This window comes from Antennarius striatus, chromosome 19 (genome assembly GCF_040054535.1).
Source record: "Antennarius striatus isolate MH-2024 chromosome 19, ASM4005453v1, whole genome shotgun sequence".
Lineage (NCBI taxonomy): Eukaryota > Metazoa > Chordata > Actinopteri > Lophiiformes > Antennariidae > Antennarius > Antennarius striatus.
The window spans coordinates 4,457,465-4,481,464 of record NC_090794.1 but is presented as its reverse complement, the minus strand read 5'-3'; the positions used below and the strand labels follow the sequence as shown (position 1 = coordinate 4,481,464).

Sequence of the window (24,000 nt, the reverse complement as noted above, 5' to 3'; positions counted from 1 at the left end):
AGAATGTTCATACTAGTATGAATTTTGTTTAGCAGGTCAGGGTTTAAGGTTAAGAATTAATTCCATTTCAGGAAGTACGACCCTTAAATACTGTTCGGCCACTTCAACATCAGTGACACAACAGTTAATGTCAAACAAATAAACTTTTTAAAAAATTTTCAATTGTACTAGTTGTACACATACCTCGTCTTGAAACTTTGGATCAACGGCATGTTTTTGGTGATCTAATATCTAAAATGACTCGAGTTTACTCCATCTGCAGCCCACAAGTGAACGCAGCAGATTTGCCGGCTTTCGTTTGGCATGTTCCTTAATTCTAATGTCACAAATCCAACAACAGGTGAAGTTTAGGCCTGTCGCAACAAGTCGGCACCTGCCCCTTAGCAGCGGTGCACACAGTACTTTAGGAAGGGCACGAAAAGCACTAAACGTAGCATGAACAGGAATTAGGAGTGGGGTAACTTGAACAGCAATTTCTAGTTTGAGCTCAATGTTTACGTAAAAGACAACAGACAAGTGTTAGTTTCCACTAGCGCTCACTACAGCTTGGAAAATATTTCAACTTTGTTCATAAATAAAACTGTCAATGCAAATTCCCCATTTTACAGTGATATAAAACAGAAATTCCATTTACTGATTAACCTAAGAAAATATTTGTATTGATTCAAACCTAAATGTTAATCCAGCTCCCAATCCGATCAATAAGTGTCCAGTTATGAACAGAAGGTTGAACTCAGTTTGACCACTGAGGAGGAAACCTTTAGATCAACCCTAAGTAGGGTCATAACGGCACTGATTGTTGAGTTCTGGGTGTGTGAGTGTGTGTGTGCGTTTGTGGGGGTGGAGGGTCACCTAAAGACAGCCTCAGTGAGCTTCATTCACTCTATAATTTACACCCCGCTTCACATACACACTCACAAACGCACTTTTACGACACACACACAAAGAGTCGTGACCTCTGCAGGGAGCTCATGGGAAAAGTGAGAGCTGCTCATCCATACTAATGAGGACACTCCATCAGGGTGAAAGTCAAAAACATCTAGCAGGGAATTTTTGGTGTATTTTTGGAGCCCAGCCTTTATTTATAGAAACTGGGTTTGATCAATAACACACACACACACACTCTCACAAAGAGGCACAACTGTCTCTGTTAATGTGATCAGGTTGGTTGACAGTTGAATTAAACTTTGATCTACATGTGCTTCGCTTATTAGTAGTAGTTTTTTGTTAAATACTGCGGGTTTTTTAGTGTTTTTATATCTTTCTATTCATGGATCAAAGATATTTTAACGGTAAGTGAACATTATTTATAATCTTTTTCAGGAACCAGACATTCAATACAGACTTATTCTGACTTTGTATACACAAAAATCACTGAATGCATAGAACTGAGCAGCAGCACTTTTAAATCTTCAAAGAAAAACATAGTTTCATTCCACTATTTTTCATTTATTTGACTTCGTTTCACTTCTAATTCAAAAATAAATCATCTAAATCATTGTGATTAAATGCTCTGTAAGCGTTCATTTCTGTAGAATGGGAGTTGCTGCAGATGGGAGCAGTCAAGGAATTTCAAGTGGGTCACTTTCCAGGAAAACCAGCGTAGTTTTCAGCGTGTTACACACATGTATTGCGTTACATATTTTTGGCAATCTGCAGTGAACAGCAGACTTTTAAACAAACCAGGAGGGAATGAAACATTGATCTCATCGCAGAGCTATGAAATAGCAGTAGTCAGGTTATTGTTTAGCCTTTTGTGTGGGTGACAACTGATGGTTACAGAGATGAATACAAGACAATGTTTGACATTAAATCTTATTTATTGCAGATGAAACAAAAAGTCTTCACACCGTCGGTTCCAGCAGGTGATTACAATTTCGTGTCAGAACGCATCTGTCCTGTCAGACTAGGTTTCTCTCACACACAAACATATTCATCAATCACTCAGACAGTCTGTGACTCATTCAGCAGATCGCAAATGTGATAATCTCCAACATTCAGCCACACCGTGTCGCCAGCCAAACAAAAAGCAAATGATCCAAAAAACAGTACAGTTTTTGTAAGCACGGACTAACAACACCTCAAAAAAAGCTAAAACGGCACAGGAAACAAATTTGATCAAATTATTCTCGCATCTGTTCAACAGATTTAAAGAAGCGTCCTCAAGTCATTTCGGGTCACATTTTATTGGCATTCAGCTGGAAGGGTGACAGTTTTTGTGTAGTGCAGGTAAATCTGATGACATCACAGAGCATCAAGATAAGATTTTGGCTTGTCCCGTTAGGGGTCGCTACAGCGCATAATCCTTTTTCCATTTTAGATGAACGCTCATATTTTTTGGCAAAGTTTTTTTTTAAGACCGGATGCCCTTCCTGCTGCATTTATCTGGGCTTGGGACCGGCCTACAGTTGACACCAGCTCGTGCCCCCGTAGGGCAGCATGTGCTGGGGACTGAACCCATGGCAGCACACATGTGAATCATGTGCTCTACCACTCAGCTTCAAGATGTGGAGAATTATTTTTGGCAAAGAGTGTTCAGAGAATCAGTCTTGGTCTGCATAAATTATATTAGGTAGCTGACAGGTGGAGGAGTTTCAAGTTTTCAAAAGACTGTATGTTTAGAAGTAACCTAAGACTCCAACAGTGCATTAAGGAAGATCCAATCAGAGGCTGAAGCTTTGGTTTAATTCCATTTGGATGAATTCAGCTTTAAATGTTGTAATCAGTGTTTCATTACTGATTATGAGAATAAAATGTTTTAGATTTGTTGCAGAGGAAAAAAATGCAGAAAATCAAGGGGAGTATAGTCAAAACATCCAGGGGAGGAATTTATGACTAAAAATACATATTTATATCCAGATAGAGATCAGGTTTTTGACTTTCTGGCTTCATTGTTTAAAGGATCAGTTCACCCAAATTACAAAACAATTGCTATGAATAGATTTCTTTCAGAACTGTCTCTAAAATTATCATTTCTGCGTTTAATTCTAGAAAAAAAAAAGGCCTAATTTTAAAATGTAATTTTTTGTTCTACAGTTTGATTTACGTTGCAGGAAAAAACTTCAAAAGACCTGATTTGTGAGAAACACATTTATATGTATTGCTCTGGATGAAAAACAAACAAGTAACTCCATTAAAATATAAATAAAAGTGATCTTATGTGTGTTGGTATTAGATCAACAGTCTGTACTCTTCTGCTTCTCCTCTTAGCCAGCAGCATTATTTATTCAAGAAGTCTCACCTATCCAGTTGTGTCTCTGTTTACATGATTTGTCAATATGTTTGTTTTTCTGTCAACATGCAATAAGTAAGTCACAAAAGATCAATGCAAAAAAACTTAAAACATTCAGGGAAAACGAAGAGATTGTGGTTATTTTTACCGGTTTTATATTATGGGTAAACTCACCAATTTAAAGTGTTTTGTTTTTTATAGGGATAAAAAGTTTTCTGTACATTTTGAAACTCGCCACACAAACCCAGGGGAAGCCAAAGGATTCATACTATCTCACCCTCACACACACACACAAACGTACATATATACACAATAGTAATGAGATATCACCTCTTTGACTGGAGTCCCACTGCAGTACCAGGATACACAGTCGTTATATTACAGCACTCGTGGCACTAACGCCCCTGGATCAGGACCGGTACTTCAACTCTCCACCCTGCATCACGACCAGAGGGGTAAAAGGGGGCGGGAGCTCGGCTTCACACAGCAGGAAGCACCCAATTAAAGCTTAATGTCTCAGCAGGGACCGACCACACTAATATACACATGAGCACTCAAACTGAATGAGTAAATGGCAGCAAATCAAATCAAAGCAATAAATACTAAGCACACAGTGCTGAAACTTAACACAACTTCTCGCCTTTTTAACTTCCTTTTTTTCTTCTTTTTCCCTTTGATGAGGTCACTTCCTGTATTTCCACCCTCAAATTTTTCGGCAATCACATCCTTTACAGGTTTTTCCTAAAACATCTTTCTGTCTCCTCATGAAGTCCCTCTCACTTACTCGACCCTCTCGCACCTCGAAAAAGCGGAGCACGCATACACACGCATGCTCACACACACACCTATACACACAAACAAGCTACATTACTAATCAGTAGGTTTCTTTGCTATGCATGATCAATCAAAACAGAAGTAAATCCACAGTGACAAGACACGCAGAATCACAGCTAAGTGATATCAGTAGGGACCCGACGATCACTTCCTGTCCAGCATTGTGATTGCTTGATTGGCAGTGCAGCGCTAATCCCAAGTTGATATCAAGTTATATAGCAAAATATCTTTGAATCCCAGCAGGGTCAGTCGTCTTTGGCCGTTATGAAGCATCACCCTGAGGAGACAGAGACACATCAGACTAATAACCTCATGTTTACTTTCATTTCAGTCATATAAATAACTTTCTTTCCATGTTGGAATGTTTGCTGATTTCTCAAGAAATAAAAATACTGTTTCTATAAAACAAGAACAACTATAACAAGTAAGTTATTCCTCAAAATCTAAAATAAAAATACGGGAAAATACTAGTATGATGTTGACCAACATCTGACCCCATGGAATATATTTTATGGTTTCACTTCAAGTAAAATGAAAAAATAAGAGTCTTTATTGATGAATTTTGTGATTAAAAATCCATTTATCATATCAGGATACAACTGCTTCCTAATATTCTGTCCGTAGTTGAACATGAACTGGAATAAATCATCACAAAGTTCCTCCGCATCTGACCAAGAGGAGCCAAAAACATCCTTTGTGTTATAATTTATTTGTACAGCAAGATAGCAAAATGCTAAACAATGACTTATTTGAGGTGATATTTTACTGTCATTCATGACTTACTGTATTTATTTGTCCTGTGATCATTTTAACCTGCTAAAAAAGAAGAAAAGGTTTGTTAGCGGTTAGCAGAAGATCCTGCTACAGGTTTACACAAGCTAATAAGAACCAGATCAGTTCTTATCATAAACCTAGACACAGTCCAGAGGAAATATCATTAAAGCAGACACCTGGCCTATTTCACCTGGCCTCCTGTCTGCCTGCTGGCGGTTTGGGGGTCAGTTTCAGTCCTGCAGGTTAGTATTTTAATAAGACTTTTAATCTTAAACCCCTGGAGCAGGCTAGGAAGTAGTTCCACCGCCTGCAGAGACAGGTCCTCTTGTAAAGAGGTGGGGCGCGACAAAGCTAATGAGACAGCATGTTAATGAAGCAGGCTGCAGTTGCACCTGGAGAGTAGGCGATGAAGTCTGGAGGGCATACGTGTGGTCACACGCACACACGGACAGACACACAAGAAAAGATGTGCACAAAAAATGCCTTTAAAATCTAAGCTCGCAGCTTGTGAGGTCATCAAGAGCATTAAACAAGTAAAGAAAAGTCTTACTTGGGGTCATAAAGAGTATACTAGCTGTTAATGAACTTAATGACAGTTTTTAAATTCTACTACTGTCTTGTAAATTCACCAGTATATTCACAAAGCTAAAGAAAGAACGTGCAGACAGGATTACAGGCTGGAAATGAGAAAGCGATGACGATGATGAATAACGGTTCCAAAAGAAAAAGTGAATCCAAGTTGATTTCAGTTATTAAAAGCGTTTTTTTGGGTGAAAAATCATAAAACTCTACAAACATGTGAAAGAAAAAAATGTGGACGCGTTAATCTGACCCATTATATGATTGGTTTTTGCTAATTCTGTTAGTCCCTTTGCAAAGGTCACTCCTTACAATGGTCTTGTTCTTCTGACATTTTATTAAAAAGATAGTGTGAAATACCAACGGGAATAATTTACCTCGGTCCTTTCCATTCAGCAATCTCTCCTCTTCCTCCCGAACATCATCTGATCAGACAGACGGGTAAAAAGTCAACAATATTAACGTGTCAGACAAAAAAATCATTACTTTTATTGTTAAAAAAATACATTTTAAAAATAAAAACTTTTTATAAACTATTTACTCAAAAACTGACCAAACAATAGTTACTTATTGGATCGTGGATCACTTGGAAGCTACAAACATTTACCAGAGTGGAGCTCTTTGACCAGTGACGAGACGGTGTTGGTGATGGAGTCGGCTGCTACCAGGAGGTCGTTCCTCAGGTTCCTCCTCGGGCCTGAGGAGGAGGGAAAACCACAGTCATCAACGCTGTAGATCCCATTACATCACATCCCGTTATTGTTCCTGTCTTTTTCCTAAACACAACCCCTGGTTGTGATTCAACATTTCCTCTCCCATTCGGTTTGTGAACTATTCGTACACCATGAAGTTGCACAACTGCTGAATGACTGTCTCTAGTTGAGCAGGAAGTACAACCCCAAAGATGAGCAATAAAATACCAATTCTCTATGAACGCCTTGCCAAAACTAATCTGTAAATTGGAAATATGTAGTGTGATTAAATGGAGTTTAGGGAAAGCGGTTTAATGAAATGTTTTCTCAACCCATAGAACATCCCCTATATATTGTTACACACGATATAAAAATCTTAGAAGTCTTAACAGGATGTTGTTGAGCTGCTCAGACGTGTCAGCAGACATGTGAACCTCATTGGATCCTCATTGGATCTCCAGATTTTATGCTTGAGACCACCTGATTCTTTCTCACCTCACCTTACTGTGAGTTGGGTTACCTTGAGCAAACGCTTCTTGTACGTCACCGCCCACCCCGGCGAGCGAATCCTGAGGAAGATGGACGTGAGCCTGCGGGGAGACGGCGCCCACGGATCGGGCCGACGATGGGCTCGGCCGACAAGGAGTACCGTGAGAGGAGCCGGCTGCCTGCGCCTGAAGAAGGGAACAATTAACGCTGTTACACCACATTTACGTTATCATCATTTAAGCCTCTGCGGAGTCCAGAACATTCTGGTAACTGCTCGAAAAATCCAAGCAAATTGTAAAAATTGGTGACGTGTTTTGATATTTCTGGATATTAGGGCAGAATTTGACTTTATCGCCACCATGAATCCAACATACAGGGGAGGGACTTACTGCCTGTCGCTGCTCCTCATCCTACAGGACCACAACACGGACAGTCAGAAACAGACGGGGAGGAGAAGGATGGAAAAAAAGATGTCAGATACAGTCGGAGTGAGGGAGGGTGAACTAATTACGCAGAGGGAAAAGTCAGGCTTGTTACGACAGGGACAGACACAAAGAGGTGTGACGGGATATGGAAACTTTGCCCTCTAGTGTGTGAAGATACACCATGACCACAACAATAGGCTGTGTGTGTCTGTGTGTGTGTGTGTGTGTGTGTGTATGTGTGTTTGTGTCACCTTGAGCAGCTTCATCAGTCCCTCCAGCTGTACCATCAGCTCCCTCCTGCTCTCTTGCAGAGACGACATCCTCTGTTCCAGCTCGTCTTTCCTTTGTCTGCAACACACACACCAGCCCGCCATTACTGCTACACACACACACCAGCCCGCCATTACTGTCACACACACACACACACCAGCCTGCCATTACTGCCACACAATGGTGCCAGGCGCTGAACGAGCTCAAGGACTCACAGACGACACACTCACACAGGAAAATTTGGTGCAGGATTAAACTTACAGGCCCACAGATTGGCTTTTGTACTGAAACACGATTAAAAGACATCCATCTCTATTAATCGGATCAATAATCTGGAAAATAGTTTTCTGATACAATAAACGACGAGAGTTGTTTTGCCATATGTGGTTCATTTACACCTCTGGTTCTCTGACACTTGTGCAAAAAAAGGTCTCCTGATTGGCCACACATGACATGCTAATCAAGCAGGGCACCAGATAAGCTCTGGAAGCCTCCTCTGTGAGAGGATCGAGCAATCAGATGGAATCATGGGTAGTTGGAGAATGTAAGCGAAGGAGATACAAAGTCAAGCATCCTCTGTGGTTTTTCTGGATCAACTCAGTTTCAAGGATGAGGAGGAGATTCCAAGATAAGATGAAGAAGAACGGGGTGAAAGTTAGCATCTCTAGAAACACGATCATTCCTAAGGGGGGCGCTCTTGGTAACACAAAAGCTTTTTGAGAAGATAAAACACTTTGAGGCGCTGGAAGAAGGAAAATTTAGGAGTGACGTGTAATTTACATCATAGCAGGGAGAAAAAAAAGTTTCTAAGTTCATGAAACATTTCCAGAGCTTCACAGCGAAACGACGCTGCAGCATCCCCATAAAAACACAACAGAAACTCTCCATCCAGGTTGAACAGATGTTATTTAACTTTTAAAAGCAAAAATGAAGCCAATGCTAACAGCATTAGCGCGTAAAAGTCTGAAGAAAGCAGACAAGCTCAAACGTGTTGAAACACAGCGACTTGTCAAACGCAAAAAAACTGACCGTAGGAATGCGGTATCACACACTCCCATTGATCTCCTCTAGCGGTGCATGTAGACGCATTCAAGCAACCGTACCCACCTGGACAAGGGGGTCGCTAACAGTTTAAGCATAGAGGCTAAAAATGAAGAGTTCCTGTTGTAAAAAGTATTGTTAAGTCTTTAAGTTTCCCCAACAAACTGTGTGGAGTCGTTTTATATTTACTTTTCTTTGTTTTCGAGGTTAAGAGAAACTTTTTTGGGAGGACGATTCCCTGAAGGTTATTTTGCTTTTGGCTGAAAATGCATACAATTAATACAAGAAGAACTTTCCATTCATCACAGCTTAATTACCAGTTGACGATTGACTAAATAGCACAAATTATCATTTGCATGACTTAAATTGAATATGAATACTTGAATTTGGCCCATCCGACTTGCAGTATCCAGCGAGAACACTGACAACAATGCACGCTGCCAAATTTTAAGTGTCAGCACTCAATAGTAACACAAAAATATATACATGTGTCACACAATAAACCAACAATATTTTTACACCATCATCACCACATGTGTGTCTTGGCTGATTATTTATATCTAGTCCTGCCGCTTCCTTTTGTCTTCATGGAAAAGGATAAGCATGATGGAAGTTTTTCTGTAAACTCTCCATCTGTCACCACCATCTGCCATAAAGCATCCGCCCTCCATGCCAACGCGGCAGATTTCCTGCCAAATATGACAGTATGGCACACAATGCAAGAAAAGCTGTGTCACGGCTGACATGATTTGTTATTTTTTGTTAATTATGACTCAGGTATGACTCAAATATTGTACTTTATATGAAATAAAAGCATATGCAAAAGCGGTTGCTACGGTTGTTACCTGAGCAGACGGAGCTCAGCGAGTAGCGTGGGGTTGGTGCTGCCCTTCTCCGGGCTGGCCTGGCACGCCGCTTCATGCTGGGCACGGAGACGTTTGATCTCTGCCAAGATCTCTCTGGGAAATGAAAAACAAGCCGGTCAGTCGAGGCCGGAGGATCCTGAAGAAACTTCAGAGAAGACAACACGCGTGTGCTTCTGCAGGATTTTGCAGATTTAATCAAGTAAAACATGTGTTGTAAGTTCGACTAGGATAAAAACATGCAAATACAAACAAGATATGAAGCCCACAATAGCAAAAACATATTAATAACCTTTATACTGACCTGTTTCTGCACTCCAGTTGAGCGATGAGCTCCCTCTTCTGTTTGTTCACATCAAAGTTGATGCTGCGGTTGGATATTACCTGAAGATAGGAAGAAAAACAACAGCGCTCACTGGATTGTGACAATGGGTCGATCATTTATTACCTAACGGCCAAACTCATTTAGACCTGGGGGGTTGAGACCCCACCCACAAACTGTGTCACAAGCACAGCAGCATCTGATTATGTGTCTGACTGTGTGTGAGAACTCGAGGTGACTCACTCCTGCGCCGTCGGTTTCTGCCAGTTTGGAGGTGTAGCGGGCGATCAGCTTGTGCTCCTCATCCTGCCTGCTGGGACTGTCCACGCTGCTGACGCACACAGAAACAGCAACGTTAACCAACCAAACAACCGACCAGACAACCAACCATCCATAAAATCAAACCATCCTTTTTTCTTGTAGACAAAATGACCGTAATTGCCTCGTCAACAGCCGCTTATCCGCCTCACAGGTTTGCTGGAGTCCAAAAGCCAGGGTGAACTCCAAATGTGTTGCCAGCACATCTCAGGGGCAACGTTAACTTATGTCCACTAATATTCTGTTCTTTTTAATGCAAAACTAAATAACCCTAAAATAAAATCATCAGTCATTAATCTGCCTGACGATGGCAACAGAATCTAAATAAAACTTCTGTTCAGAGGCTGAATGAGGTTAAAAGGGTGTCAACATCATTGATGATGCAGCCAGGACCAGTTTTAACTGAGTCACATGACCAGCTACTGAGTGCATGTTTGGCCCCAGGGGCTGATGGTGGATCACAGCGTCTAGATCACTGGTCCAATAGAGACACAGATCACAACCTCCTCTCATTTCTGACTCATGATCGTGATTTACACAAAAAAAATTGTAAAGGATCAGATGTGGATGCTGACTAAGATAAGGCTCTCTCTCCTCCTCCCACCCTCCATCTCTATTATGTAACCGCCCCCCCCTACTGGGTCGCCTCTCTCACCATGGGCTGGTCTGGAGTCGATTCACATACGCAGCGATCAGAGCGTGTTCCTCGTTCATTCGCTGAGCAGCTGCCAAACTGTTTAAAAGAGGAGATACACAGATATGAAACTATTTTTTTTATATATTTAAATAATGCTTTAGGCAGGTTTAAGGTTGTTGGATTGTTATATTCCACTCTCAAGTCATTTTTCATAATTGCTTATAACGTACTGTATTCCTAAACACATCACATCATATTCACATCACATCATGTCAAGAGAAGAACTGCAAAATCCTGAACTTTCAATTTAAAGATTTTCAAAAAATACAGTATGTATAAAAAAAATTCAAACTTATGAACAAATACTTTACGTCTGCTACTCTGTTAACAATTGAAAAAATTCTGTGATGCAGAAAAGATAAAGTATTATAGATGTCACAGACAACACGGCTCTACTGGTGACATTTTACTGAATTTTTAAATGAAATCATAACTACTCAATAACAAATAAAAATAAATTAGCAAACTATTTGGTCTGAAAAAAAGAAAAAAAATACTGTGATCAAGAGAGATCAAACCACCGTCAAATATTACATTTTTAAAGAGGAAAAGTTCTGAATAAACACAGTAGAAGATGATAAGAACCAGAATATTACAGAAGTTAGTAAAAGTCCCATTTATGTTATGTAAATTAAATCAACAAGCATTAAATTTCAAACGTTAAGCTGCTATTCTGTTCTCTTTAGGTCAGTCTTTACCTCTTGGAGGACTCTGGCACCGATGAGGACAGCAACATGGCCTCACTGGTGTCCCTAATCGGACGAGAGGGGCTGCAAACGCACAGAAACAACAACCTATCAGACCCATGATATCGACATTGCAAACATAGAGGAAGTATAATAGCATTAAAACCTTTTAGCACAAAGCCCTGACTATCAGAAAAGCGCATTCTTTCATTCACTCACCAACCCACTCTCACGTGCTTCTGAGTGCAATCATGCAGTGGTGAATTGTACCAGCATGAACAAACACAGACGGGGTAAAGACAACCAGGGAAAGAGGAAGAAAGACAGGATGAAGAAGGAGAATACACGAACGTTTGGGAGAGGAATGACTGATTTTATTTATAATCATACTCACATGCGACTGTAACCAGTCTGTGTGCTGGCCTGAATATGTGTGCAGAATATTGACCCAGTCTGGTGTGGCTGGGAAAATCAAACACTGTGATTCCCCACAGAGGTGGCTGACGGCGGAGGCGGGGTTTCTGATGTTGTCTGAACTTTGTGCACACATGTGTCTAACTGTACCAGTGATAACAGATCTAAATGTTACTTCAATGTTAGGTTTGCTGCTCGCTTTCTCCAGTTAAACTTGTCAATTGTTAACATTTCCAGTGGGACGTCTTCAACACACACACACACACACACACACACACACACACACACACACACACACACACACACACACACACACACACACACACACACACACACACACACACACTTTAGCCTGACAAGTTTTAATCATATTAGTAGTTTTAATTACTTGCATAGATAGTTATTCTGTATCCCTGTGAATAGTCTTTTAGAGCGATAATGTCTCTCAGATTGTGTTTTATGTAGTTTTATTAATACAGTTTTATAAAATATTGCTAAAAAATAATTCTGTTGAATATGTAACTAAAAAGTCACAGAATAAATTGTGAAGATTTTTTTATTTCAGACTAAGCTAAGTTCTATTTCTGTGACCTTGAGTTTATAAATACCACACTCAGAGCCATTTAAAACAAAATTATGTGACTTACTCAACAGCGGCCACTGTGGCCATGAGTGGTAACTACAGAGAAATAGCGTTTTGAATTTTGCAAGAGCCATTTTAAAAAAAAGTTTTATTACAGTTTTACCGACGTCACAGTGTGCCAAACTAATTTTTTTGTTATTAAATGACTTTGTTATTTGTGTAGTCTAATTTTTTTATGGCAGCCTAACACAAGTATATGTTGTCTCTTTATTTACAGGCTTCATTTTTAAATAGATCATTCCCGTCAGTCTCAAGTTCATGCTGTGAGGCCTTACACTATGTTGGTGAGGTTGATGGTCCTCTCAGGTTCCTCTGGGTAAATTGGATGAGAAGGTTCTCTGGATGACACACAACCCAGAGTCCTGCCCAGGGCTCGACCAAGTTTTGTCGCCGGCGACTTCTACACACATATAGAGACATAAATATCAACTTTCGGGCATCGTGTGACGTTGGAACACATAAATTATCAGCAGCAGTGAGGAATGTTTTCAAAATCACGCCTGAAATAAACATTTGGGATAAAAACTCTTGTCGTACAAGTCTTAGCGACTGGTTGTGATGGTTCTCAAACACTTGACAACATAAATATCCAACCTTATGTCACATTTTGTTTTATAAGTACAAGTGAAGGTATCATCAATGTACATATATGCATAATTTTCATGTAAGATGGGTTTTTTATTTATTTAATTAAGTTAAATTCCTTCAGTAGAATATTTTCTTGAATGGACCCTAAAATTTAGACAGAATGAAGCTGTTGCTCCAGTAGCAGCTAAGAATACCAATACTTGGTTGAATCCAAGAATAATAATTAATTTCATCTTTGTGCGCACAGGTTTAATGCCAAACTTACATCAAATTAAGAGATTAAATGAAAAAATATCAGATACTTAATGTAAATTTCTGGATGCAGCTCCTGATGGGGTTTTATTTTGAAGTGAGTTCATTGGACAGGCAGGGAGGCAGAAAAGCCAAAAACGTCGTGACAGCGATGGAGGACGTGAACCCTGCTCCCTGCTGACGTGGATGCATAATTACATCCAGACTCACCCAGGACGAGTGCTCCTTCATCTGATGCTGGTTGCTATGAGAGCCACTGACGTTGCCACGCCAGAAACAGTCTTGGCAGAGTTGGTAACTGCGGCAACGGAGGCAGCGGTAGCGGAAGCCCGTCATTCCGTTGCCACGACAGTAGGAGCACGAGATGGGATGATAGACTGATGGGGAGAGAGAAGAGCGGCAGAACCTGTATGATCGCTGGGCAACTCCTCCAGGAGAAGATCAGGTAAATCTGTGTATGTGTGTGTGTGTGTGTGTGTGTGTGTGTGTACCATGCTCCACGTTGGCCATGCGGTGCATGAGAGGAAGCCAAACCAGACACTGAGGAGGTTCTGCTATGATGTCCAGGAACATATTGAGCATCACTCTCTTCTACATCAACAAGAAGAAAATTCACAAAAGAGACTTCAGGAAAAAAACACAACAAAACACGCGGATAAACAGAAAAAAACAGCATCACAAACTTACGTGGATGTGGTGCATTTGCGTACCTGTTGTGGGAAACATGAGCGTGCTAGGGTGTGGGCGTAACCAAAGGACGGTCCTTCATGTACAGCAGTGGGCAGCTTGAGGGCCTCCTTCAGAAAACTGTCAAATTTGGACTGCACCAAAATGCCGCCTGAGTCAGATACCTGAGAAAATACATCTGCACACACACATTTAAACACATTTTAATTATATTCATTTGTTGAAGATGGGACAAATTATCAGAGAAAAAATGTCAATAGCAATGACTTGCATTGTCCACAAGGTGGCACTAATGTGACATAAAACTGACCAGTAAAACTTTGCAGTAAATATCATTTACAGCTTCTGACAATAAAATTAAAGCCTGGATGTCAGTCAGTGCTCATGCATATTTTTAAATGTCTAATGTGTGATCGTGGATCATCAGCGAATTCCATGGAAGTCACAATGTGCTGAGCGCTACTCACATCGGAGTTTATCCACCAGTTTTCCTCCACAGATCATGGCCAACATCGACTTCACGGAGAGCACCGTCAGACGGCCGTCCGGCTCGCTGGAACCGAAACAGAACGGACGCGTTACAACACGGTACGCTTTCATTTTCCTGAAAAAACACGTTTCTCCTCTCCCCCGTTTTTCTTTACCTGTTGGTAGCGGCCAGTAAGAATTGCAGCAGCAGCGCGGTGCTCTCTCTCGGGTTGATGATGTGGGTGGTGGGTAGCCGCTTGCTGAGCTGATTGAACAGCGACGACACCAAGTTCTCTAGTCTGATCAGTGAGATCCCGGCGTTGGACTCCACGGCGTTCAGACCAGCGTCCCGCACGGCCTCGATTACGTTGTAAATGTCGATCAGATGCACTGGACAGAGAGAAGCTGAGCATAAATCATACAATCTCCATCCACACATAACGATTTTTGAAAAGTGGACTCCAGCAGGCTCACAGTTGCATCTCTTCTGTATGAATCTGAGTTTGCATGCTGTCCGATATGTCGCGAGGCAAATGGCATCAAAGTTCTGCTCGGCTGTGAAGAAGAGAAGTCATTTGTGAGTCCGGTTGGGTTTGTCTGCATCCAAAACGGGCAGAAAACTCTTCAACCACTCAGAGTAAACTTCCTTTTCCTGTTGAGAGGAAGCCATTTAACAGAATAGTCCAAAGTCACTCACCAAGCTCCACGAAGAGCTGCCTCTCCTCTATTCCTGCTGAGGTCCCTCTCCCCCTGTCACTCAGACCCCCCTCCTCCATCACCATCCTGCAGGAGAATTAAAACAGGAGCAAAACTCAGATATCATCTTCAATGTCTGCAGAACGGACTTCCAGAAATCAGCCGGTCGAGCGTAAAGTCACAACAAACATTAGTTATTACTCAAATGTTAATTAGCATAATTTGGGGAGCAGCGGTAGAATTAGCTTAGCCGTAATGCCAACCCCCCCATGCCAGACATAAAACCAGGCCCTTCAGAGTCAGATTCAAGGTCACCAGAGGATGAGCCTTTAGAAAATAAACATATTACTGAGAGCAGCTGATGCAACCTGACCTGAAGGCTGGCATTTAGACAAGAGAGCAAGAGTACAGGGAAAAAGAGAGAGGAGGTGTGTTTGTGTGTGTGTGTGTGTGTGGGGGGGGGGGTCTGGCAAAGACAGAAAGACAGAAAGAAAGAAGTCAAACAACATGCTGTTTGGTGACAGAAAGCACCAGAGGATATCAGTCACCGCGGTAACAGTGGTAACAGTAACAGTTATACTACACCTCAAATCTGAAACACACACACACAAAATATTTACATTCCTTATATAAATGCATTGACAAACCAGTCCCCAACACACACACACACACATCTAAGGAACTATCACAGGCACAAAAGTGAGTGCATGTGTATACACACACACACACACACACACACACACACACACACACACACACACACACACACACACACACACACACACACACACACACACACACACACACACACATTCCAGAGAGGATTTAAATGCTTCCCAGGAGACTTACGCTCCATCTAGACAAAAAAAAAAATCCTCCTTTCTCTCACTCTCTCTCTCTCTCTCAAACACACACACACACACACACACACACACACACACACACACACACACACACACACACACACACACACACACACACACACACTCCTATATATCTTTTCACAGCTGCTTTGCTTCTCACACACTCCTGGGTAAAAACATCAGGTTATTATTTTCTTATTATTGTCTTATTCTATTTATCGCTGATTTAACTGATTGGAGCTAAAACATGTTCCCATAAAAACTGTCTCTGTTAATTGATCAGAAACTGTGAAATATTCCTTTAAGGGATAGATGGTTAAGAGAAGGAACCTGAACAGGTGGGTGTCTGAAAGTTTCTTGCTGAGAAGTTTTATTGATGCTAATTATAAAACTGATTCATCAGGCTCACCAGTTCTCGTACGGGAATACCACGCTGAGTAAACTGTTATTTTCAGCTTCGCCTTACTGATAACGACAGCCTGTCTGTCTGCTTGTCTGTCTGCCTGTCTGTCTGTGTACAGTTGACATGTAGGAGCATTTGCACCGTGAGCTTTGCTTCCCATTTTATCTCTGAGAGCTTCAACCCATCTTAGATAAAATTAACCTTCCTGCAGTTCCCCCCCAGCTATGTGAGAGGCCCACCAACAGCTAAGCGGGCGTCTTCATCACTGGGATGAAGGATGAGGGCCAGTCGCAGGGGAAATGATTGGAATCAAGGCTACGCGAGGCTACCAGAGGCGCTCTGAGCCTGTTGCTAACCGTAGCACGCTAACGTGGCCAAAATAATTAAGATAACAAATTATAGACTTCAGATTCATCAGCTTAGCTTGTTAGCATGCACATGTTACTGAGCACTAAACCTTAAGTGCACCAGAGGCTCATGGGAATGATGTCTAACAGAATAAAGCTGTAACCCCCAGAAACCATGACCCCAGTGGCTGCAAGATATTCCAGCTGTTTCATGCAGGAACTAATTTCTTCTCTACCGTATCCCTCCGCAAAAAGAAACTATCTGTGCAGAAACACGCTGCTTGTTTCCAGTTGAAATAAAATGTCTAGAAACTTTACTGTCCATGCAGGTGAGGACTTACTTTCATGCTCTGTAGGTCAAAGTCGTCTCCGGAAGAGTTCACTGTAAAGAGTTAAACACAAGGAGTCACAGAGGGAAGGGAGGATGAGGAGTAGATACAGCTGACGGCATGTATGCTTTACTTGTGTGGGTGGCGGCGCACACTGCTGTTGCACCATGGTGTTTTATTATGGCTGACATTTGCTGAGCTTTAAGGAAATAAAAACACTCTGAATACACACACCCACTCACACACACACACACACACAAACACACACCCACACACACACACACCAGCAGACACACTCTCAGTCTGGTTTCAGAAAAGGTTTGACCTCGCAGAATAATTTGGTTCAAGGAAAGCCTTTGCATCCCACATACAGAGGGTGTATTGTGTGTGTGTGTGTGTGTGTGTGTGTGTGTGTGTGTGTGTGTGTGTGTGTGTGTGTGTGTGTGTGTGTGGTCGTACCTCTCTGTGTTTGGGGGTCACACAGGGTAAAGGAGCCTCAATAAAGGACGTCTAGCAGAGAGACAAAGAGAGGAGAGAAAGGCAATTTGAAAGGTCTAATTAGTCCGTGGGCAGTAATGTCACCCCCCCAAAGCACAGACACACTTGGTACACACCCCTACCAGCGGGGGACACACACACACACTCATTAGACCTGTGCCCACGGCTGCTTGACATCAAAAGCCATTTTTATCAGGGTATAAATAATCTCTAGGAGCGGTGATCCGTCTGATATGACGAGACGTCCTCCCTCCTCCGACTCCAAACAGCTGAACATCCAGGGCGAGGTCGTCTAATGTTTAAACCTTAGCGCAAATAGAAACAATTTGATCTGTTCTTTTGTATTTTCTTGCTTTACAACTAAATGAGTTCAAAATTTCACTTCAGCAACAGCAGGATGGTCTGATTTGTTTTTGACCATTCAGAATAACACCATCCATGAGTTCAGTCCCACCATCCACAGCTGGTGACAAATGTTTGAGAACAGCAAATGAAAACCAAATGAAAATCTAACAAGAACTTTTGAAAACATCCTCAGGAGAAAAATCCTCCTAAAACACCGCATCAAAAAGCTGTCAAACAGATGGTCCAATAACGTGAACACGAAACACCGACGCTGCTCTCACGAAGGAACGGATCAAAAAATAAAAGAAAACCTTGATTCTATTGCAAAAGTAGAGATGAAAGGATTCATGTAGGATAAAGAATTAGTTCATCTAATTTATTTATCATTTTTTGATGAGAGGAAGTGCTGTTTCCTTCTACTTAGGCAGAAACTTGCAACTTATTGCCGTTTTCTAGCATTTCAATGAAACCCACTGACTGTTTGATAATAAAAATATAAGAGTATAAAAAGAATTGAAATGATGCATTTCTTTCTCTCTGCTCTATGCAAGAGTTTTTGTGTGTGTGTGGTGTGTGTGTGCGCACGTGTGCATGTGTGTGTGCGTGTGTAAGGGACGCCACATTAGTTTGTCCTATCCAACTAATGCACCTGTGCACATCAAACACACACACGAACAGTGGTTACGTTTGTGTAGACCTAACACCTGTAACAGGTCCTGTAAACGGACCACACACACACACACACACACACACACACACTCACACACACACACACACCCGGCCGGGTCTCCATACCAGCCGCCGCTCTCGACTTGCCGCTGTCTTCTGTTTGGCGGATCCACAAATGTGTTGTGGAACAGAAGAAGAGAAACAGTCACAACACCAATGTAGCAAAGGGGCGACAGACAGACGAGGTGGCACTAAAGAGGACCGAGAGGCTGTTAACCCCCCCCACACACACCCACACCCACACACACACACACACACACACACACACACACATGCATGCCACATGACCACATTACCACTGCAGCTGCTCGCTACTCTCAGCGTCTGTCCTGACAGGACCTGAGCAGTGTGTGTGTGTGTGTGTGTGTGTGTGTGTGTGTGTGTGTGTGTGTGTGTGTGTGTGTGTGTGTGTGTGTGTGTGTTACAGATGACATACAGTACGCTGCAACCTTAGACACTGACGTTGCTGACATACCTCCGAGCTCCATTTATCCTCTAAACAACCCTTTGCTGTAACACACCAAACTGATGAGGTTTACATTCCAGACCAGCCAATCCCTATCAAAGTAGTGTTTCTATAATCAATACATATATTTTTATTACATTTCAGGAAATTGAGAGGAACGCAGCATTGATGTTCCACCCAGATCTCAAATATCCTGAAGTATTTTGGGCGTATGGGAAAGTAAATAAACTGTCGCTGGACGTTAAATCGAGCTGGGATGTTTTAGCTGTATGTTTAGACAGCATAAGGTTTTGCATGCTTTGACTGATCTCTGATGGACGATTGATTACATGAAGTGATTCCAACACGCTACTGCACACATGCATGGATGGTGGTTGCATAAGAGAGAGAGAGAAGTATGCTTAGTATTTATAATGATGCTCTGAGCAGAGAATGACAGCGTAGCCTGAAGGCAAAGTTGCAAATAACGACTCGTTTTGCAGCTTTAGAAGCAGAAACAAATTCAAATCCAAACCAAATGTCAGTAACGACACGTATTTGAACAGATCAATACAGATTTTCCGAGCACAGTTATAATTTCCACGCACACGGATTACATATCAGCTGTACTGAAACTTCTCCAAATCCCTCCCTCCTGACTTTTGATCTGTGCGTTGCCGAGGCGACGACCCAGCTGACCCGACACGACCCCAGGCTTGTCACCAGGCAGGTAAAAACAGAAGCAGCACATCTCTGGTTACACATAAATGATGGACTGTTGGCGTGCCAACCGTGATCGGAGCGATGGCAGACGGGTTGTGGCATGTTCTGGGGTCGTGCTAAAGCTTCAAAGACCTTCTTCCACCAGGACACAAGAGAGACTACGGATTCTCCACAGTATCTGGGCTCAAGTTGGTGTTTCTGAGGAATTCTGTTCCACCCCAAGTGTGACAAAAGCTTGTCCTCAATATTTACGGGATCAAATTTCAACAGACAAAAAAGCAGAGCATGAAGAGAAGCAGGTTCACTCATTCACTTCAACAGAAAACCAGCAATGCAGCAGGAACGTGTGCCAAGTAACACACTGGTCACATATTTACAGACTTGAAAAATCTTGTATAACTTTAAACTACTTTGAATTGATGCGGTGCTTCCAGAATTAATGGATTTATCGTTCAAATCAACGTTCCTGACTTGTATTTCACCCGAAACGACGCGTCCCCAACGGCAAACCGTTTTAAAACGATAGTTCCAGCCCGATGAAGCGCTTACCTTTGTGAATATACTGTATAACGTATGACCTATTACCTCATGACGACGGTGACAATAAAGAAAAGATGCAAAGAGAGGACAAGATGTACTCAGAAAGAAAGGAAGATAAAACAAAGATGGTGAAAGACAGGAAGAGGCAAAAACAGTGGAGCGGAAGTGAAAGTTGTGTCTACAGACAAAAAAAAACAAAAAAAACACCAGCCTGCAGAAAACTGAATGATCAAACGTTTGACATCGCTCTGCGATACGCGAAAAGCATGAAACATGAAGCTTTTAAATGATATAATCTAGGTATTCTGGCGCTGGATTTCACATCATGACGCTCTGTCATGCAGCATCAGAACCATAGAAAACTCACTTCTATCCATCTGATCTTAGCTAACTCGTCATTACAGATCATTTTCTCACTAATCTACGAACTACCTGAGCATCTCACATCAAAAGTTGAAGAAACTGAGGCTCTACAGAGAACTGAAGTTCCCTACAACTGCTCCCACGTACAGAATGAGGAACACTTCAGATTTCACTATAATTTAACTTTAGAGAAATTACATAAACTAGAGGCTGGATAGGAGTAACTGTTCTGCTAATCACAGGTTTCACCCTCAGCACCATTATCTCCCCAACCCACAGTGGAGACAGTAATACAATCTATAAATCAGGGATAAAATCTTTCCACATGCAGACGCTGAGATTAAATGTGAAGGAGCAGCAAAGAAACCGCTAAGATCTCTGCTGGTAAATCAGATAAAACACTGAAAAACTTGTTTGGACCAACGTGTTTTATACCTGGTCATCATGTGACAGGAAAAGTATGTGTTTGCTCTCTAATTTTAAAGTGAAAGATGTAAACAGGGGACGTTCTAGTGGCCTCCTTCTCTATCATCTTCCTCTTTTGAGATCAATCTGGTGTTTGGTTCATAGTCACAAAACTGAATTAAAATGTTGACTACACCGCCATAAGGAATCATATATTCAATACTTGCATACAAAAAAGTTCAGTACTGTATCTGCAAAAATATAACAGTGACATAGGCAAAACTTTTTTTTCATGTAAGCATCAAAACATCCAATAAAAAACTTAAGGAGAAGCAAAAACAAACGCAGCAGAAGATGCAGGACTTCAATTCTGTCTGCAATAATTGTAGATTGGACGGTATGGGAATGACAGAATAAAAGACTTTTCGGTGATTTATGAATGAGAAATAGGTAATAAATCCGTCATAAACTATTAGAGGGAAGTTTGAGACATAAATAGATCATAAACGACTAATATTGCCTATTCCTGAATCATACTGTAATGGAATCCAACTGTTTCACCATCACACTGTCAGTGAATAAAGGTATATTTGCTATCTCTTGCCCTGCAGCCCCAGAAATGCACAATTTTCAGGATAAAGAATTCAAATTTCCTCTTGAGAACTTCATCCAAAGCAGCTTACAGTTATCTGGACACACAGACCTCGGTTTCTTTTCAGGACGTTTCAGTGTCTCTTCATAAACGCTCCACCAACATTTCGGGGAGAGGGAGGAGGCGCTTTGCTCGTCTCTGGTAACTAGTTTTGGCAGGCTGGGGTGTGATAAATCATTTCGTTTGACCCCACAGGTCAGACTGACTGCTTCATTACATGGATGCTGATTCGTTAAATAGTGTTATGATTTATTAAACCGGTCAGATGAAATGAGTCACTATCAGCAACACAGGCTCATTATAACGTTCATAACACGCTTTCATCTTTTTGTCGCTCAGCTTGACGCATTGGAATTCTAATATTGCAAACATGGTGTTAGCTGTCACATTTAAAGGTGAAATAGACACTGGAAAAAATGGCAAAAGATTAAAAATCTATTTCTTGACTCATTATCAGATTATTGGAGGTATCTTATTCCTGCAATATAAAATTAATTTAAACAAAACCCAGGGATTCACACTGGACAACTCCACTTTTTAATACTTTTGCCTGTCTGAAGACAAATAAATAAAAATAAATAAATAAGCAGCACAAAAAAATTTTTGTTTATTTAATCAAAGTAAGTTAAATTAGTTCGGATAGCGTTATCTGGCAGATAAATCATCTGGAATAATTACAACCGCTTTGCCTCAAAAAGCAAAAAAATTATTTAAATTAATTTGCATTGACAGTTCCTGGCACGCGCTTCCCGCGTCAGTCACCTCCACAATAAAATGACGTTCCGGATATAATGAGCGCATTAATCTGTCAGGTGTTGTAAACCACCTGGTTTTTAATCAAATAAAAGTGGGCATGGCTCATGGCTAACGTTACAGCAGTCACTAAAACAACGGTCCTGTGAGTCGGAACTCGTTCGGGTCCTGCCTCCTTCCGCGGAGCTTCGTGACATCTGAGCGGCCATGTTGGAGAAAAGTTTAACTCCCTGTTCACCTTGTTCCCCCGAATGAATGCGCCCGCAAACTCCGCTAACTAAGTCTCACGTCGTACGTCATTAAATTAAAAAAATAAATCATTCCTTTTTTTTTCTAATTATGTATACTTTTTTTCTTTTTTTTTTTAAATAAACTTTTAACTTTTTACATAAACTCACCGGAACTATTTTCGGCAGGTATTCGTGGCAAAACCCCAACATCAACACTGAAACATGCGGCGCTGGCTTCAAGCAGCGGCTCCTCCGCTCCGCTTCCTCTTCTCCCCGGACTTTATGGCCTCCTCTTCGGTTTTAACCAGCCCCCGGTCCCGTTATTTATGTCCGTCCCGAGCCATGCTTCACACCCGCCGTGCCCGCCCGCCGCTGCCGCTGTACCGGCTGTGATGAAGTGTACTATTTTTGAACCGGAGTCACTCCTCTTCTCAGTCCCGCCCCGCCCCTCCCCTGCGACACTGATCGGTGTACGCTGCTGACACAAAACAAGCCCATTCCTCTTATCCCTGCAGAAATCACATATTATCTTAATATGTCGCTTACTTCAAAAACTGCTGATGTTATAAAGACCAAAATATGTGCTAAAATCACATTTCTGTCTGCTGTGTGTGTGAAATGTGCTATAAACATGATATATGAACTACACTATTACTATTACTGCCATACAGCAGAGCAGCTGCTGAAAACCACAACTTCAGATGTCAGTAAACATGTAAGGGCAACAATCTTAATTAATTTTTTATCATAGTTTATGTTTTAAAATTCTTTATGAAACTTAACTTAATTTATCAAACTATTGCAAATCAAATTCATTATAGTAATAAGCAAGTAAATAAGCAAGTTTGTACTCACAAACAAGAAGTTACACTCTAGATTAACTTGCTCACAAATTACAAGGTGTTGGGAATTATACTTTGATAAAAGATGGAATAAAGATAAAAACGACAAAAGATGGGCAGGAGAAGAAAAAAAACAGTGCTCTTAAAAATAAACACATGCAGCTCATGAAGTTACACTATCATGGACAAAGTGGATGCAGATCATTGTACCAAAATCATTGTTTTAATTGTTACATCTTCAGTGTTCTATCCAGCACTAGATCCATTTCTTCTTTTACACAACCCCAAGGTTCAAATAGAGCTTATTAAAAATGATTTTTTTTGCTTTTATGTTACCTGGTTATAGAATAGGCTGCAAAATCCTTTTTCTAACAGGAACTCCTTCCTCTGAATACCTTTAAATGCCTTTTATGAAACTGCCCTGCAGGAAAAGTGCAGAAATTTTACATGAATTAACCTTCTTTTTGTACGTTTTTCAGGATTCTCTTACAGAGGAGATCAGTGGACCTACAAAGAAATTGAAATTACATTAAATAAAATGAAATGCAGATGAAAAATACACC

At 41.3% G+C, this 24,000-nt stretch overlaps 1 protein-coding gene across 9 annotated transcripts; it reads right to left on the bottom strand.

The window, feature by feature from the left end:
* Positions 1-1,801: 1,801 nt before the first annotated feature.
* Positions 1,802-23,002, bottom strand: LOC137612991 (dystrobrevin beta-like). 9 transcript variants are annotated; one of them, XM_068341732.1, is made up of 23 exons: positions 22,764-23,002; positions 17,372-17,422; positions 16,925-16,965; positions 14,972-15,057; positions 14,749-14,829; positions 14,451-14,664; positions 14,274-14,359; positions 13,830-13,984; positions 13,611-13,710; positions 13,330-13,496; positions 12,555-12,679; positions 11,235-11,306; positions 10,495-10,572; positions 9,765-9,852; positions 9,504-9,583; positions 9,182-9,295; positions 7,277-7,373; positions 6,990-7,010; positions 6,632-6,785; positions 6,027-6,116; positions 5,797-5,844; positions 4,850-4,882; positions 1,802-4,343 (listed from the first exon to the last, which is right to left on the bottom strand). In XM_068341732.1, the coding sequence occupies exons 4-22, from the start codon at positions 15,054-15,056 to the stop codon at positions 4,875-4,877; spliced, it is 1,863 nt and encodes a 620-aa protein (XP_068197833.1). In that variant the 5' UTR covers position 15,057; positions 16,925-16,965; positions 17,372-17,422; positions 22,764-23,002; the 3' UTR covers positions 1,802-4,343; positions 4,850-4,874. The 9 variants fall into 9 exon arrangements, with proteins under 9 accessions (XP_068197833.1, XP_068197840.1, XP_068197839.1 ...); XM_068341739.1 differs by having other exon boundaries at positions 4,850-4,879; XM_068341738.1 differs by having other exon boundaries at positions 9,765-9,849; positions 22,764-23,001.
* Between the last annotated feature and the right edge of the window lie 998 nt (positions 23,003-24,000).